The sequence below is a fragment of the Rhinolophus sinicus genome, linkage group LG05, assembly GCF_036562045.2.
Source record: "Rhinolophus sinicus isolate RSC01 linkage group LG05, ASM3656204v1, whole genome shotgun sequence".
Classification (NCBI taxonomy): domain Eukaryota; kingdom Metazoa; phylum Chordata; class Mammalia; order Chiroptera; family Rhinolophidae; genus Rhinolophus; species Rhinolophus sinicus.
Genome location: NC_133755.1, coordinates 176,139,936 through 176,157,893, shown reverse-complemented (window position 1 = coordinate 176,157,893; position 17,958 = coordinate 176,139,936). Strand labels below are relative to the sequence as shown.

General features: G+C 53.0%; 1 protein-coding gene across 5 annotated transcripts in view; it reads right to left on the bottom strand.

Moving 5' to 3' along the window:
• SYNJ2 (synaptojanin 2) overlaps positions 1 to 17,958 on the bottom strand; it is a 94,121-nt gene that overhangs the window by 51,380 nt on the left and 24,783 nt on the right. For 4 of the 5 annotated variants that reach the window (XM_019749359.2, XM_019749347.2, XM_019749342.2 and 1 more), the window contains exons 2-4: positions 17,733 to 17,819; positions 7,873 to 8,143; positions 3,958 to 4,183 (exon numbers count right to left, since the gene is read on the bottom strand). In XM_019749359.2, the coding sequence (XP_019604918.2) occupies positions 3,958 to 4,183; positions 7,873 to 8,143; positions 17,733 to 17,819 (584 nt within the window). The remainder of the gene's footprint in view (positions 1 to 3,957; positions 4,184 to 7,872; positions 8,144 to 17,732; positions 17,820 to 17,958) is intronic. The other variant, XM_074333750.1, reaches the window with a different exon arrangement.

Below are 17,958 nucleotides of genomic sequence, written 5' to 3'. Positions count from 1 at the left end.
AATCAGTGCACAATCTGCTCTTTCATCATAAGCAAAGCACACTGCCCCGTGACACCACCCCAACCCAGGGGCTCACAGCCATGGCTCCACAAACTCAAGGGAGCAGGACACGTGGGGTTCCTGTGATCCCATCAGATCACCGCAGCCTGAACGGGCAGGTTTCCCTCACGCTTCCTGTGAGTCCACACTTACTGGAGCTCAGCAAACGCCTGCAGGCTGACAATCCGCCCCGGGTTCCAATCCTGGATTATCCTATGATCTCATTTATATGTGGCATCTAATGCAGTAAACAAAACAGAAACAGACTCACAGATACAGAGAACTGATGGTTGTCAAGCGGGAGGGGGGCTGGGGGCTGGGTGAAAAAGAGGAAGGGATTAAGAAGTACAAATTGGCAGTTACAAAATAGTCACAGGGATGTAAAGTACAGCACAGAGAATAGAGTCAATACTATGCTAATACCTATGTATAGTGCCAGGTGGGCACTAGATTCACTGGGGGCCACTCTGTAAGTTATATAAATGCCTAACCACTGTGCTGCACACCTGAAACTAATGTTGAATGTCAACTGTAAGTGAAACAAAACAAAACAAAACGAAGTACCGTCACTGGCAGTGGCCAGGAGGGGAAGGCATAGCGGCCACACAGCTTACCAATGGCAGAAACATTGGTATGTATTCCACTTAGAGAACACTTTTGTGTTTAAAAAAATAAAAGAACTTAGATCAACCTAAGCACCTCTATCGCGACAACGTGCAGAACAAAACCATCCCATGATTCCACAGAGCGAGTGGCCCCCGGAGAGCAGGTGGGAGCGACAGAGGTTCCTTCCTCTGGGAGCATTTGCGCCCCTGCAGCCGTCTCTGCTCATCCTGCCTCTGTGAACATTTCAGAAGAGGAGACCTGGCTGCGGTGGACACTGCTGCAGTGGGGCTGATGCCATCTGGCGCGCTGGGTCCCGCCCGTACCCCTGGGCGTCCCGCTGAGGGGCGATTTCCAAAGGAAGCGCCCGCCTTCAGGCTCTCCTCCATTCTAGCTGTGGCGACCTCTCCCTGCACGCTTCCCCACTTGGCGCGGGCCTCCTGTAGCGCAGATCCCCTCCCCCGCTCTGTGCTCCGCTCTTTACTGTCTCTCTAGGCAGCTGTCTGGCAGCTGAGCACTGACTGTGGGAGGCACGCCCCGGGGGCACGCTCCCTGCCTGCCAGGCCAGCTGTCTGTATCGTTCCTGCTGCGTCCCGATGGGCAGCTCACAGTCAAGCTCGGCTTAGGGACCCAGGGTTTGCTCCTGTGTTGCCAATAAGGACACCCCTGGAATCGGCTCTGGGAACTGACTCCTGCCGTCCCCCAGGAGTCGCCTTCTCTCCCACACCCCCTGGTGGTCACACTGTTGGGGGCTCTCTGATGGCGTGACTCATCCGAGACTACTTGCCACAGTGCACAGCATGTGGTCCAGCAGCAGTGGCCCGACATGTACATGCCCCACAAAGAACTGCTTTGGGTGCAAGGTCACGACCCTCCTGCCTGGCTATGTGTCTGGTGAAAAGGAAATCACCGCAGGGTTAAGTTGCCATGTCTTGGTCCCAGGTGGGGGCCATCTTCCCAGCTGGTTGCATCTCTTGGTGGACAACCCATGGGGGTAGGGGTCTGGCCACCTGTCAGCTCGTCTGCTGCTCCTGGGAGCAAGGTCGGGGTGAGGGCTTCAAAGAGAGAGCAGCCCCATCTGATCCAGAACCCAGAGGAGGAAAGGGAGGAAAAACACAAAGTAGGAAGGCCACAAAGGCTGCAGGAGCCAAGAAACCCCTCCCCGACCCCAAGAAGGGAGGCATGTGGAGGCCATGTAAGTAGCCAGAGGGCCAGGCCATCTGTATTTCTCAGGCCTTGCTGAGCTGTCTACAAGGTGCAAGAGGGGACAAGGACCCTGCCTCTGGGCACACTGGGGGCCAACGCAAGTCAGCAGGCACATGGAGAGGACATAACCAGAGCAAAGGTCTCAACCCTAGTCTGTAGGAAAACGAGGAAAGCAAAGACAATAGAGACTTTTCATAAAGCTGCACTTGCTGCATTTGAAGCATAGCCCGTTCGCCTCGGAACAGTTCCTTGTTGTGGGTTGAATTGTGTCCTCCAAAAAGATATGCTGAAGCCCTAATCCCCAGCACCTCGGAACATGACCTTATTTGGAAATAGTCACTGCAGATGTCACTAGTTAAGATGGGGTCATAGTGGAGTAGGGAGGGCCCTGATCCAACATGACTGGTGTCCTCCTAAGAAAGGGAGAGAACACAGGGAGAAGGAGGCGGAGTGGTGCGATGCTGCCACAGCGGGGCCGCCAGGAGCTGGACGAGGTCCTCCCCAGGGCCTTCCGGGCGACACCTGGATTTTGGACTTCCGGGGTCCAGAACTGTGAGAGCATAAATTTCAGTTGTGTAGGTTGCTCGTTTGTTACAGCTGCCTGAGGAAACTATTCTGCCCTCTTACATCTTCAGTTAAAACTGAAAGAATGGTGACATGGGGGGACAGTTGATTTTCCAATGACTTACTTGATAAGATACAGTAGACAAGACCAAAATTTTTAAAAACGGGTTGAAATTCAAAAATCCAGAGAGCATCAAACAAGAGGAGCGGACGAGGGACCGTCGGCCTGAGGGCCGGATGGAGAGCGAGGCGGAGGCTGACGCCCGATGAAACCTCTAGAACCTGATTCAGTTACCAGGTTCCGGGGCTCTGGTAATTTGATTTGTACAAACAGGCTCCATTGGCCCCCAGTTCCCAGCACAGCACCCAGCCCACAGCCGGTGATAAATAATAAACATTTGCTGGATGAATTGGATGATGCCGAGGATAACGACACAAGGATAAAATTGGGATGGAAAATAATAAGGAAGGTGGATCCTGACAACAAAACGGAGTCATTTTCATCGTGCAGATACGAGAAAAAAGCAAGCAGCCTCCATTTGGGGGCCGCATTTTCTCTCCGTGTCATTTTTAACCAGATATTTATTTACCTGCCTCGTCTATACCCAGGAGAGCAGACAGGGGGAGCAGAAGTCACAGGCCCTGCTGTCCCACCGTCCTTCCCGTCAGCCTCTGAGCCAGGGGGCCCCTCCTCACCCTGTGCGTCTGCAAGTCCACGCAGGTGCCACTTGCACATAGAAAGCAGGTGCTCAATCTGTGCTGAATTGGCCACGGTCCTCTAGGAAACCCCCACCCACCCCGCACAGCTGCACTAGTAAGAAGGGGGTGCAAAGCCACATCGCCACTAAATAAACACAGGTGTGCGCGGCCTGACACCCACGGCCACACTGCACCTGTGCCTTTCACAGGGTTTGCTCTTCGTATAATTTATCCCACCTGTTAGTCTACACAGTGGCATTATCCTCCAGATGGCAAGTGCGAGAGAGTGAAAAAAGTAAGACAGCATCTCTGGGAATGAGAACAGAGTTTAGAAAACAAATCAGTGAGAAATGAAGCAGATGGTCACAGCCCATGGGAGCTGAGAGCAACGGCTGCTCCACACGCAGACCTTCATTCACAACGCCCAGGTGCTAAGACTTGCATCTAGGATGAAGCCTCAGCTGATTTACAATGAAAAAGAACTGTTTCCTCTCTCGCCCTCCCCTTATCAATCTACTTACTTTTGCCTAAAAAGATGTTCAAACCTGATGGTTCATCCATCGTGGGCTGCTCTCTAAAAAACTGTTACCCTTCATGATCATAGCAAAAAGTCCTGCTTCCTTTTGGCTGAAAATACCGCAGGTAAGCAGTCTTTTCCCAGCCTGAGACGTGAGTCGGAGGAGAGGCACCATGCGAACCAGAGGCTACATTTGCAGGTAGAGCCCCAAGGCCTGCAGAGTAAGTGGCCACGCTCGGCAGAAGTTGCCTCAAATAAGCCCCAACACAAACACGTCTGTGTGGGCGGCACCACTCTGAACCCCTGGGGCCAGGACCGGCTGTACTGACCTGCTCCGTCTCCACGAAGTTGGACACGTGCCCATCGTCGTTCACGCCGCGGGTGTGGAAGCGAGCGCCCGCGCGCGCGCAGCTGATGCGGGAGATGAGGCAGGCCTTGGCCTGCTTGTGCGAGGCGTACACGGTGCGGATGGCCACCACCCCGCAGATGACCTTCAGCAGCCAGTCACAGCAGCTCACCTGGTGCTGCCTCAGGGGCAGGTGCAACAGCTGGTTCCTGCAAAACGGACCCCACCGCGACTCAGGTCACCCCACATCCTCCAGGAAACGTGGCGCCCAAAGCAAGCAGGGAGGAGACACCTGTGGGGCCAGCCTTCCCTCTCAGTGTGGGGTGAATGCACGCAGCTCCGTGAACTCTGCACTCGGGACATTCCCGGGCTTCAGAGAGACCCCAAGCAGGGCCACTGAGACACATACAGCAGGAAAGGGCAAGGCGTCCTTTCTCAAAGCCACTACCGGCGTCAGTATCAGCGGATGGGAGCCAAGCACGCCTTGCCGGGAATTTCAGAGGAGCCTCAGTTTAGACCTGTGGTCTCCATATTTTTATATCAGAAATCTCACCAGTAAATAAATTACCATATGTTTTGTGATTAATAATGATAAATGATAAAAATAACAGTAAATGTATGCATGCTTCTAAAATTATATACATACCCCAGGAGATGAATTACAAAGCAATCCCAAATAAAGAAAGAGGAGGAGATGAAACTAAAACAACAAAAGTTCCAATATTTAAATACCTGGTGGATTGTTCTGGGCCTCTGGAGACCCCTGGTGCCCAGCATGATAATGATGGGATAAAACAGCCAACATTTATTGAGTTTCCCAGCACCATTCTAAATGCTTTGGGATGGATTAACTCACTTCATCCTTGAAACAATGCTATGTGACAGGTATTATCACTCACCCCATTTTACAGATGAGGAAACTGAGGCACAGCGAAGTGAAATGTGTACTTGCCCTAGGTCACAGAGCCAGGAAGCGGCAGTGTGGAGCTGGGAGCCTGTCTTCTCCCAGCCCAGCCGGCCTGCACCTCTCTCAATGAAGGCCCTTCCTTTACGCTGCACCTGTGGGCGGCTACATCATCCTCCCGTGTCTCAGTCACCCAGCCTCCCAACACCCACTCGAGCTCCTCCAGCAGAGCAAGTGGCCGCTCTGAGAAGTGAGGGCTCGGGGGGGTACATGGACACCGGGACACCCCGGGCTGCTTCTGGGCTCCACGAGGCACAGCCAGGGGACCTCAGCGTGCGGTGCTGAGGCCCCTGGCTCGCTCAGCTCCCTGGGAGGCAGGAACCATCAAGGGACTCTCTTACAGGGTATTGAGCAAATCTAGGTCACAATGCCCTATTTGTTTAAAAAAGGCGGCACTAGTCCTGCCCTTGAGACTTCCTCAAAGACAGAAGCATTTTCTCGTTTCTGGAGAAGTGTGTTGTGAGCCCTGACACCTCAGGTGGCTTCTCCAAAAGCCGCAGCCCCCAGCTCTGGGCCTCCCCCACTGTGAGCAGGGCCAGTGCCACCGGAGTGCTGAGCCGCCTGCGCAGAGTGGCCGTGTGGGACCCCCTTCTGAGCTCTGAGCCACAGTGCTTGTTGGCCGGAAAAAGGGTCATCATGAAGACTACTCTACAAAAACGTGTTTCCCTCTTTTGCATCCCTGTCTAAAATTCAGATGCTAAACCAGTCTTAGTAGCAAATGTATTAAATGTGCACACGGCACCGAGACAAAGCCTCTGGACTGTCCTGGAGTCTTCCAGCCACAGCTGTGGTCCCCACCAAGTCACCAGGAGCCAGAAGGAGCCTTTCACCAAATGGGCAACTCTGAATAAACCCTGCTGGTAGTCATACTTTGCCCGACCCTCTGTGGGAGGAGGGCTCACATCCTCAGGGGAAGAGAGCCAATCTAGAAAGGGAAACAGCTCTGAGTTTCCTCGCAGGCCTTGTTTGCACAGGGAAGTACTTTTCCGTGGGGTCGACAACGAGCCCAGGAAAATGACTTCACCCTGCCGTACGCGTTCCCTTATTCACCAGCCACATTCAGCGCTGACCCCATCTAACTCGAGATGTGGGTCCACACCTAAAATACGGCACCCCAAATGATGGCTTTAGGCAGTCAAGCCTATGACCACTCAGCCGGGGCCAACTCGATTGGGGCCAGTCCGTGGGTTCCCCCCTGAGCCCAAACACCTCACCCTGGGGTGCGGACAGCCCAGCAGCCTGGCACCCTCCAGTGTCTCCTCTCAACTCAAGAGAGAGTTTGGTGTCCACTTGGGGCTTCCCCTTCCCAAACCCCTCTCAGCCTCCACTTAGGGAATCCCTGCTTTGTCTTCCTGTTTTTTGTGCCTCGAATCTCCAGCCACAGAGCTGGCAGGAGGAGGCCTGGGGAGGGCAGCTACATAGGTTCTGGGGCATTCAGAGTCCCCAGGTGTCCCCTCCGGGCTTGCGATGTTTCCAAGGAACGTCAGCAATCGGAGACCTCTTGCCTCTGCTCGTGCATGGCTCCGTGGTCTTGGCACAAAGACCCCTCAGTCCTTAAGCTCCGCTACCGTTAGGGGCGCAGGTCCCAGCTGGTCCCCGCAAAGTGGAACCAGATTCCCAGAAGCACCATCCCCTGGACCTGCTCCGCAGCGTGTGGTCCCAGAACCGGCAGCGAGGCTGCCACCATCCTCACCGGGCGAGAAAGGCTGAGTCTTGGGCCGCGTGGACCTGCTGAATCAGAGCTGCATCTTAACAAGCTCAGCAGGAGATTCACATGTGTTTTAAAGTCTGTGCACGTTACTGCCCAAAAAACTCAAAACCAGAGAACCTGAGAGGATCCGGGGTGGGGAGCACTGGGTGGGACACATGGACGATAGGTGAAGCCCCACTTCTTCAAACGGAAGTCAGGAGTGTCCTGGGGAATGCGGGCGGGGGGTGGGGGGTGGGTTTCCAAAGCACCAAGGAAAGAACATGTATCTTGCGATGGGGACCTTTGACTCCCTCTGGGCCATGGCAGGGGACACAGATAAAGGGTATAAATGAGCCTCACCGATCCTGCCTGAGGGCTGGGAAACTGGGGGAGCCCCAAAGGCCAACACTGGAATTCTATGAACATCCCATTATACGAGGTGTCGTGGAACAATTTCCACAGCAGGCTTTTCATCACTTTTGCTTCTGACTCGCTCTCACACATCTGGGAAATCTGAGGGGAACGGCACCACTGACAACCCAGGCCTGGGCACCAGTGTGTGTTCATCCCTGCCCCCCTTTCACAGGATTCATCGGGGTCACTACCCCCGGACCCAGCAAGGGCAATAAATAATTTACATATTTACAGGGTCACACCTAGCTATGTCCGTGAAGGAGCACCCAGACGACTCTACATGTGTAGGGACATCCAGTCACCTCTGCCTGGGGGCTTCAGGACAGGCCTTATCACGCTACTGTGCTTCACCATTGCAGGATGACTCAGTTTCTCCACTACTGGGGCTCGTTTGGGATCTTGGAGCCTCAGTCTCCTTATCTGTAAAATGGTAATAACAGACCCCACCTCATAGACCCCTATGAAGCTGATGAGAACTTAGAACAGTGCCTGCCGCATCTGCCTGCCAGGCGTAACCAGGACTGCGAGAGCAGAAGCACCGAGCACAGGCCCAGGTACTTAGAAGGTGCCTGCTGGAGGCTGGCTCTCAGCTCTTTACTTCTGCCCCAGATTTTCGTTACTAAACCTACATGAACAGCTTCCCTGGCCCCAGGGGTGGGGAATGTAGGTTAGTCTTCTTCTCACTGTGCAGACAGTGAGTAGTCACGGACCCTGCTCTCCGGGGGACCCCGGGGATGATGCAGAGCGGAGATGAAGGACACAGGTGCCAAGCAGAGCTCGTCCTGCGCACGTGGCCAGGAGGGCAGGAGATGCAGGGAGCAGGGCCTCACCAGAAGAAGGCGTTCCCCCACTCGTAGCTGTCATCTCCCTGCTTCTGGGCCCGGACGGTGAGGTCGAAGTGCGCGCCGTCGTTGGGCCACGAGAAGTAGAAGACCCCAGAGTTCAGGATCTTCCTCAGGGCGGCGAGCCGGTCCTCGTCCCTGGCCTCTTCCTGGAGAGGGTAAAAGTCGGTGGCGGTGATTTTGTAGATTTCCGCCTCTGGAATTCTGCCCACGGAGGTGCAGCCTGTCACCAACACCAGGAAGCTCAGGGACACGCCACCTGGAGGGGTAATGAGACACGAGGACAGGGTCAGTCGGCCACTGCAGAGTCGCTCGTGGTCACGAGGGGCCTAACAGCCCCGTTTCACTGCAGCTACATGACTTCCCGTTCAGTCCTGCACCTCACGCCCCTAAACTCAGTGTCTCAGGAAGGTGCCCGCCATCTGAGCCCCATCTGGAGCTGAGGTTCTGAGCGTGGCCCCTGACCAGCAGCAGCAGGGCCACCTGGGAGCCTGTTAGCAATGCAAAGTCTCGGCCCAATCAGACGTCTGGGCGTGGGCGGGTGCTTCTGCTGCCCCCCAGAGCCGGAGGGTTGCTGGCCTGGCGCCTTCCCAGGCCTGCACCCTCTCCCCACATCTGCCACCCAGAGCCTCTCCAATCCTCCCTCCCCATGAATTCTCCGCCAGCACCTGGCTCAGGGCCTCCAGCCGACATCAGGCCTCCAAGTCCTGTCACTGGAGTGGCCTTCCCAACCCACCTGATGGCAGAACTCCCTCCTCCACTTAAATCCTTCCATGGCTCCCACTTGCCCTAGGACTGACATGGGAACTCCTCCCATCCCGTCCCGCCCCACATACAGAACCCAGCAGCTCTTCTGGGCTCTGAAACCCCTCAAATGTGTCATACGCCCTTGTACCCCTGGGCCTTCTCCCAGGACGTTGCCTCTGCCTGGGAAGTACCCCCCACACACACTGTCTGCCCATCAAGGCCCTCTATGACCCCTACCGACCCCATTCACCTTCCACATGCTGGTCAGAACAACCTGCCTGCCCCTCTTTGCTAGGAGAATTCCTCTCCACTCTCTGGGACCAACTCAGCAACACCTCCTCCAAGGAGCCTTCCCTGCTCTCCAAGACACGGCTAGTCGCCCCTTCTATGTGACAATAGCATCTGTGTTAGCCCTTGTCACAGGCACAGCCAACACCGCCTTCCCCACCTATATCCCCAGTAGACTGAAGGTTCTTTGGGGGCAGCGCCCTGTTTCGATGTTATGTCTCAGCACTGCACATGGCACGTTTGAGGAATTCTTCCTAAAGAAGCCAACATGAGAGCAGCTCAAGCCTCCCGCCTGTTGACCCTGTCCCAGAAGACACCTGTGTGGGGACCCCACACTCTGTCCGTGCCTGTTCTCTGTTCTGCATCCCTTACCCCACAGCAGTCCCCTGGCACAGAGAGGTGAGTCAGGGAGCAGGGCTCTGCTCTGGGGACAGTGGGGACAGCGCTCCACGCTCCTGTTCCAGGAGAGGGCCCAAGACATCACGTGGGTGACTGACTGGCCTTTAGGGGTTGGCGTGGTTCTAGTCCACAGAACATTCCTTTCAAATGGCCTCTGATTTACTCCAGATGGCCAGTGGTCATTATCTGGAGCGATGGCACTCCACGTTCTTCGAGCTCTTGACATTTGAATAAAGACCCCTAAGATGGCCAAGTCCACTGCTACCCGCCTCCCGCCTCACACTTAATAGGAAGAGGGGGGCTGCTTAGCGTGAGGTAACATCTGGTTTTTATTAAAGATCCCGTCATTCGATAAATAAGTCACCACTGATACCATGACCACTGGTGTGGGGGAGAGGTCCAACAGGGCAACCACATTGGCTCATATCCCACCTCCTCAGTCAGATTACCAAGAAACGATTTTGAAACATAAGAATAAGGCTGTGGATGGTGACAGGCTTTGGGCTGAGTTTCTTAAGTAGGACCGGCATCATTTCTGGAAGATAGGTAGGGTTTATGTGGGGTGGGCGTCCTCACATTCGAGCCTCACAAATGCCAATGTTCCCACAGCCTTTGCTAGAAGCAAACATCCCACCCACCTCATGCCATGGGCTCAGTGCGCGGGAAGGCAGAGTTCAGGAACCATCTCCTTGGAGCCCAGAGGACAGCCGTGTGGCCGTGCACCCAAAATTAGACTCTGTAGGGAGCGGGTTCAAGGAGAGGCATGGAAAATTTTACTTTACATCTCTCCATCCATCCGTGTCGTGAAGCTGATTTCTAGCACCACTTCCTCACAGCCTCTGCGTGGGGGGACAGAGTCCCTGGCAAGAGTCCCAGGGTGCTGTGAAGACGGTAAGCACTTCCTGTGCAGGGCGGCTGGGGGAGGCTCGGGATGGGCGTGCTGCAGCAGGCGTGAAAAGGCTCTTAAAATAAGTGAGAACAAAGGGACGGACAGTGCCACCACCACTGCGAATTCAGGCTCCTGTGTCCTGGGACAAGGGGCTCAGGAGAGGGTGCCACCGTGTGAGCGTTGGAGGGAGGTGCTTTCATGACAGCCGATTCTCAGGGCACTGCTTCCCCTGTACCAGGCACCGGCCCACAAACTTCCTCCCAGCAACCACTCGGGAGAGGTGCCGCTGTTGTTTGCAGAAAGGGAAACAGAGGCACAAAGAGGACACACCTGCCCAAGGTGACACAGTGGGGGAGGTGGGATTCGATCCACATCTGACTATCCCACCTGGGCAAGTACTCAAGCCAGGTCTGCTTCCAGAGCTGCTGCTCTGAACTATATTTCCTTGCAGAAGTATCGCCAACCTGCCTGACAGTGCAGCCATTTCACACACGAGGGACTGTCCCCCAGGGAGCTGAATCACCTGCCCAAGCACACGGCTAGTCAGTGCTGAACCCAAGACCCAACGTGGGTCTCACCTTGGCCCTGGGCTCCAGCTAGCCCTCAGGTCCAGCCGTCTTCAATCACTTTGGCTTGTTGTCTCTCTAAGAGCGTGGCTGGCCTAGGGACCTCTGGCTCATTTTTTCATTGACACCAAATGTTTTCATCGTTAGTTTAAATGGTTGTAATATATTTTCCAGCATCTGCTCAATATTGACAAGTAAAACTGAAATTGTTACAGGCCTCTTTACCAGGACCCGATGGACTCCAGACCGTGACTTGACACTCATCCCATCTTTCATTATTCAAAGCAACATACAACACGTTCTTCTGTAAGAGATGGGAGTTTTCCTCATTCCATTCCGCTTCCCCCCCACAGTCTCATCCTAACGTGACCTTTTGTGTTTCCTTGTCCTGTACTGTTCACCCTGTTATACTGTGCAGCAATTTGATCCTAAAGCTGAAAGTGCTTAAAAAGAATTTCTTCTGGTTTGAGTTATCACTGCAATGATTTTTAGTACACAATCGGGTCAAACAATGTAAATAAAACATTTTGCTAAATAATCATTTAACATAAAAAGTAAAGATTTGTTGGAAAAGCATCTGTTAATGAGACAGATGGGACTTACAGTTCATATATCCATGGATAAGTATAATTTATTGATGGAATGAAATTAGATTCTATATCAATTCTCGTTCTGTTTTGCATTTTCATGGATGTAAACACTAAGAAACCTTGTGCACATTAATAAATCAATGGGAATAGAAAAGGCTTCATTATAGAAATGTTAGTCAATTCTTCAAAGTCCTTCGGAGTTACAGGCTAAATATAGGTAAGAATGTTCTATCGACAAAATTACGCCATGCTGTCAGCTGGTCCCCTAGTTTTCCTCCCGTTATTTGGAAAGCAAACAATCGGACATCACCTGACCTGTGAACAAGTTTGTTACTGAGTCATTGAGGTGACTTACTTCCTCAACACGACTGACAGCCACGTTTTGAATTGTCCCTTTGTTTGACCTCCTAGACGTATTTAAGTCCCCAGGCAATGCAAGATTCTAGATGGGAGAGAGGTAAGATGGAAGACAGGTGGTTGTGGACGGGACAGAGGGAATGAGACACTCACCCCTCCTCACGGGGACACTCTTAGGCAAACAGATTATAGGAAGGAGTCAAGTGCCGGGAAACTTGTTTTCCTTAGAACTAACCACGTCTGTGTCCTGTGCACAGTTCTCTGTGAGCCAGCCTCCTCAGGAGGGAGACCCACCGGGCCCTGACAGCCAGCAGGGGGCCTCCTGGTGTTCCAATATTGAGTTTCCTGCCTGTGCTCAGTCCTGTTTAATACTTCTCGTGTGCTCTTCACATACCTCAGGTTTGAAGGAAGAGGTCCTGGTTCGAGCCAGGACACCTGTTCTTGGTACCATCACAGGAAAGAATTCAAAGATGCAGAGAATAAGCCATGTGAGCGGGGGGTTTATTAATGGACAGTGCACTCTGCAGAAGGGAGGGTGGGCAGGCCCGGAGAAGGCAGCTGCCTCGAAGAACAAAGTGGCTTAGGAATTTATTATTTCTAAAATGAGGGCACAAAATAGTCAAGGCTTAGCGGTGGCGTTATAGGCATTCCCGGGCGGGATCCTGGCTGACCACTCCTACCGTCGGTGGAGGCGTTTTTGTCCTTATTTGGCTCTTGTCGGAACTGTCATGGGGGCAGGAGGTGGAGACTTTCCCTGACCGCAATGCTGATGAGCGTATGATCCATTATAATTAGCTCAAGCTCACCTTGGGCAAGATGGCGTCTGGATCTGCTCTCGGCCACGGAAATCTAGTTCTGGTAGCTGCACTTTTTCTTAAGGATGATCTCATCTCCTCCCTCCTCTGTGTCCCCTTACCTCCTTCTTCCCTTCCTCCCCCTCTCTCCCTGCAGCCCTATTCTTTCTGCCTATGGTAACAAGCCTGGCACCAGACTGTTAAGGGGGTTGCTGCCCCCTGACCCACGCAGTGTGGCGTTAGCCTGTGGTCCCCACAGAAAAGGTATCTCTAGGGGATAAAAGTGAGGCCATGGGGACTCGCCTGCCCAGGGGCGTGAGAAGTCCCCGCTAATGCTCCACTTGAACACAGGACCTGGGTTTTGTTTTCAGTAAGGCAGGATCAGCTTTTTCAGAGCCAAGAGGTAAACTGGGTCTGGGGAGGTGCTCAGAAGTCATCGGTCGAGGCCGAGTCCAGGGCTTTGGAAGCAGTAAGCCTCGTGTAGCAGCAACACAAAGACAAGCTCCAGCTTGCCTTGGCCTCAGAACACAGGCCCTGGGCAATGGCCTGTGGGGGCTCAGGCAGGTCTCCTGCCCTTTCTGGGCCTCAGAGGGGCATGCACCAGAGGGTCTCCATGTCCCTTCCAGCTCAGACACTCTGGTTCTGGGGCTCTGGCCAAAGCAAGACCACACCCCAGGCAGAGGTTGCTGGCCAGACTCAAGTGAGGTGTCAGGCAGGGCAGGCAATGAGTCACAGGCCAAAACACACACACACACACACACACACACACACACACACACACACACACACACACACCCTCCAGAGGCTCACAGTACAGACAACGACGCCTGCAGCCTGAACAGGAAGAGAGGGGAACAGAATGCTGCTTCCTGAATGTCTAGTAGTTCAGTGGGCACAGAGTTTCAGTTCGGGAAGATGAAAAAAGTTCTGGAGACGGATGGTTGCACAAACGTGTGAATGTACTTAATGCCACTGAACCATATACTTAAAAATGGTTAAAATGGTAAATTTTATCTCCTGTATATTTTACCACAATTTAAAAAACCGAAACGTCCGCAACCTCAATTATCACCTTAGAAATTCTTTCCCTCGGGAGAGTCGCCTTCAGAACTCACCTGCAAGTCCAGGCTGCCCTATTCCCGAGCCCTGCAGTGACGGGCCCATGTCTTATCTCACTATGGCCATCTGTCATCTGGCTGGCAAGGGCTGGCACTGGGATCACAGTGAGTCACGGCCGACACAATGCCGTTTATTCAGGGACAATGTTGGGTAAGTTCTCACTGCCGGGCCCCCCACTTCCCCTGTGCTGGCCTTTCTCTGTGATTGCTCAGGCTCTGAGTTCTACCCCCCAGCTAGGTTTGTAGCAATCTCAAGCCTGGGCTGCCTACAGACCGTCTTATCTCTCCTTTTGTTCGCATAGGACGCTCTCATACTGGAGTCTGTAAACAAGGGACTTAGGGACTCTGGGCTTTCCCACTGGGGAGCGAGGAGCTTCGGCCAGAGGATCCCTGAGCCCCCAACCCCACCCCCACCCCGCACCCTATACTAACAAGCTCAGAAGTCTATTACGACATGGCACCAGCTCAAGGGGCTCGTTCACCGTCCCTTCCTAGTACATGAGAGTGGTGTGGCTGCGGTGTGCTGGCAGCTTACCCCAGCTCATGAGAGCCCGCTGCCGCAGCTCTGCACTGGGAGCCTGAAATCAGCCAGGGCTGGAGTATTTACACCATGGAAATTGGCAAACAGTGCACATCAGGGCTCCTCCCAGCTCCCCTCACCCCACAGAGAGCTGGGTGTCAAATATTTGCTAGCACACCACTGGTATATGTATTAAAATAAATTATTCTAAGACCAATGAAGGCCACTCCATATCAAGACTTGCTAGAGAACACTGCATAAGCTGAATCTCAAAACACTGTCCAACTTCCCTCTCCAGAGACTTTCATTCTGAAGTGACGGCCTACAGAAGTCAGCCCCCAGCTGGCCTGAGTGCATGAACCGCCCAAAGGAGTCAATGACACACAGGCACTCAGCCTGTGCCCTTTACCCCAGTTCTCCCAGAGGGACCCCTCTGCAGGCCAGTCCCCTCCCACTCAGCACCCGTGTTCCTTCTCTCATCTAAATCTCTTAAGAACTACGTAAGATAGAGATGAGGCAAATTTTCTGGTATTACAAGTGGGAAAACAGCCCTAGATACAGTGATTAAATGGATGCAGAAGGTCAGTCTGTTGTGCAGCTGGAACTAGAATCGAGGAGGGTTGTCTGGTGGAAAGTACATAGGGCTGTCACGTACAGCTTCACAGGCCGTGCACTGCACAAGTCCAGGAGACACAATTTATTAATAGACCTCAATTTATTCAACCCCTGAGGCCATGACACAGGGAGGCCTTGAAAGCTTAGGTTAAAAGTGAGTTAAATCCCCATAATCATTGGGGTAAATTCTTTCTACTGCTATACTCTCACTTTCTCTGCTTTATAGTGTGTGCTCACTGGGAAACCCAACCCCCTGCTAATTGTGGGCGCTCCACCCCCTTCCTGTTGGCATTCCAAGAGGAAGGGGGATTTCGAGCTCTCCATGAAAACCTAGGAACCTAACATAAAGCTTTGATGCAATTTTTGTGCATGTTTCTGAATTTCTAAATAAAAGGCTATGTTCACTTAGGTAGACTGAAACTGAACAGCGTGCCCAAGTTGAGAGCCTGAGGGGAACTCTCTTTCTCTGCACAGAGGTCCTCAGCCTAAAAAAGTCAAAAGGGAGGCCCTGCCCCCCACTGAGGGTCATCTTGGTGACAACTGGAAGTTGAAACTCCAAGGCGTGCTGCCTGGCAGCCTCAACTGTTCAGAACAAAAACCCATACACTCCTCGTCATAACCAAAAGGGATCTGAAAACTTGACTATCAGGCCCAATCCTTCCATCCTTCAGATACTCCAACCTGCTTTGAGAAATGTGTTGAAAAGGCCAAGCAATCCTGACATTCCTAAAGTCAGAGTCATCCTCACCACACTCAGAGGGCCTTCGCAGCCCACCCTGCAGGGTGACTCTGGGCAGGCAGGCTGGGGATATTTAGAGGACATCAGAATTGGGGGCAGGTGACCCGGCACGGCCCTCCCCTTCCCGGCTAGGCCTATATGGCCACCAGAGGCTGTGTTCACTCCCTCCTTAGGGGAGGGGCAGGCGGGTGGGCACTGGCTGCAGGAAGGGAGGAGGGCCCCGCCCAGGGCAACTGCAGGAGCTGGTCACCTCTCTCCACACCCCCTGCCCAGGGATGATCCTGCTGAGGCCCACCCTGGCCCCTGACACCCCTCCACCGCCCCCCTCCTTCCCCTCCCCCCCCCTCCGCACCCTGGCTCCCTGACAATGTTTCTCTGAGGGCTGCCACTTTTCCTGGTTAGGACCGATTGCCTGTTGCTGACCTCAGATCAGAGGAAAAAATGCTTTCCCCTGGGGTGGAGGAAGGGACTGCCCTTCCTGTTCTTGGCATCTCAGCCTTTCTGCCCCTTTCTGCACAGAGTAGCCTGGAAGTTGAAAGCAGCCCCTGGTGCGCCAGAAGGCACAAGTTTAAAACCCGGGTGCCACTTGGCAGCTGCCGGCCCTTGGGCAAGTTACAGTACTGCACTGAATCCAGGAGACCCTCAGATATAAAATGGATCATTAATTTATGTACAAGAAAAACGTTGCCCATTATATTAGGCTGGTGCAAAAGTAATTGCAATTTTTACAATTATTTTTAACCTTTTAAACTGCTATTACTTTTGCACCAACCTAATAACTGTAAGCTATCAACAACTGTAACACATCCTGAGTGCCTAGAGGTTACAATGTAAAAAAATGTGCCACAGAATAGATGAAACACAGCATGATGTAACATTAGCTGTCATCTTCACCATCATCACTATGGAGGCAAGAAGGGCCACAGGAATTTTTTGTAACCAGAAAGATCACTGCGGGGGAAAATCCTGCAGAAAACGCTTGGCAGGCAGCACATTTTCGTGGAAAAAGCAAGTGTTTGGAGGCAGTCAGATCCAGATTTCAATTCTAGCTGAGCTTCTTACTTTAGGCAAGTTACTTGAACCCTCTGAGTCTGTTTCCTTCACAGTAAAAGCAAAGGAAGATATATTGTTGCATTGGTTTATTTGCAGGATTAAGGTAATGAATATGTAGCCTTTGGCATAAAACAGACGTTTAATAAATGCATCTGGTCATGTGGGTAGTGAGTGTTTTTCCTCAACACTGTTTGGAAATGATTAATGTCATCATCAGAGTTCAGGAAAAATCATCCGAGGAAAGACCCAGAAAAGTAATGGCAAACACCCGTGCTAAACGTCCTCCATCCATGAGAACAGCTGCAGAGGGAGATGTGGAGATGGACGTGCCTGGCTTGGGAAGCCATCACACCTGAATTTGGTCAACTCACAGCCTTTCCCGTCTGACCCAGGGGACAGAGAATCAGGAATGTCACTAGGCTCTGGTCTTGGCCCCATAATGCATTGCTGACACCGGGTGGAACCAACATATATTAGGTGGCTGAGACACATGGAAGGACACGGGGGCTACAGACTGAGAGGGGCACTGAGGCTCCCATGAGGTCCAAGCGTGCAGAGGTGACTCGCTGGCCCCACAGGGAGGCTGCGACTCCCAATGGCAGCCGGGCTGACCACTCAGCCCCTCGAGTCTCATACCGAGCAAGGATGCCCACTGGTTCCCACAGGCTCGCTGCCTTACAGGTCAGACTACATGGTCCATTTTGTGAACACACTGTCCTCCCTCTCCCTACCCCCCACCTCTGCTGCTCAGGTCCTGGTGGCTTCCTTTCCTTGCCAACAACGTCCAACCCCCCCTGCTCAACCTCAAGATACTCCCAGCCGCTCCAGGGGGTTTGGGACCTCTGCATCCTCCTCTTCCAGAGCACAAATCCCTTGTAAACGAAACACAACCCCTGGACAGATCCCCCAGACTGACTTTGGAAAAACTCCGGTCCTGGTTGGCAAATAATGAAGGTGAGCCTACTTTGCACCCAGGGCCGGAAGTAGCACAGACAGGTGAGAACCAGGCTGCACTCACCTTGACCTCTCGGCCTGGAGGCGCAAGCTCAGCAAAATAAACATTTTCAAAGATCAGAAGTTAAAATAAAACCTCTAAATCCGGCAGTCTTTCCAAACTAACATGAGAGGCTCTGCCCAGCTGACAGCTTCTGTTCTGTGAGAAGGGATACTCACCGGATTTTAACCTGAGCTCCCCCAAGCATCCATAAGCGTCAGTGAGCTTTCCATACTGGCCTCTAATGACCTCCTTCTCTTCCGGAGCTGGGGGAGAAGCACAGCACACACAACATCAGCCTGAGTCTCCCGTTGGAGTTCTCTCTCCGCAGCCTTCCAATCCGCTCCCCACCCACTTGAGAAAGAAAACGCAGAGACAATAGCTCAGCCCCCAGTAACATGTGTG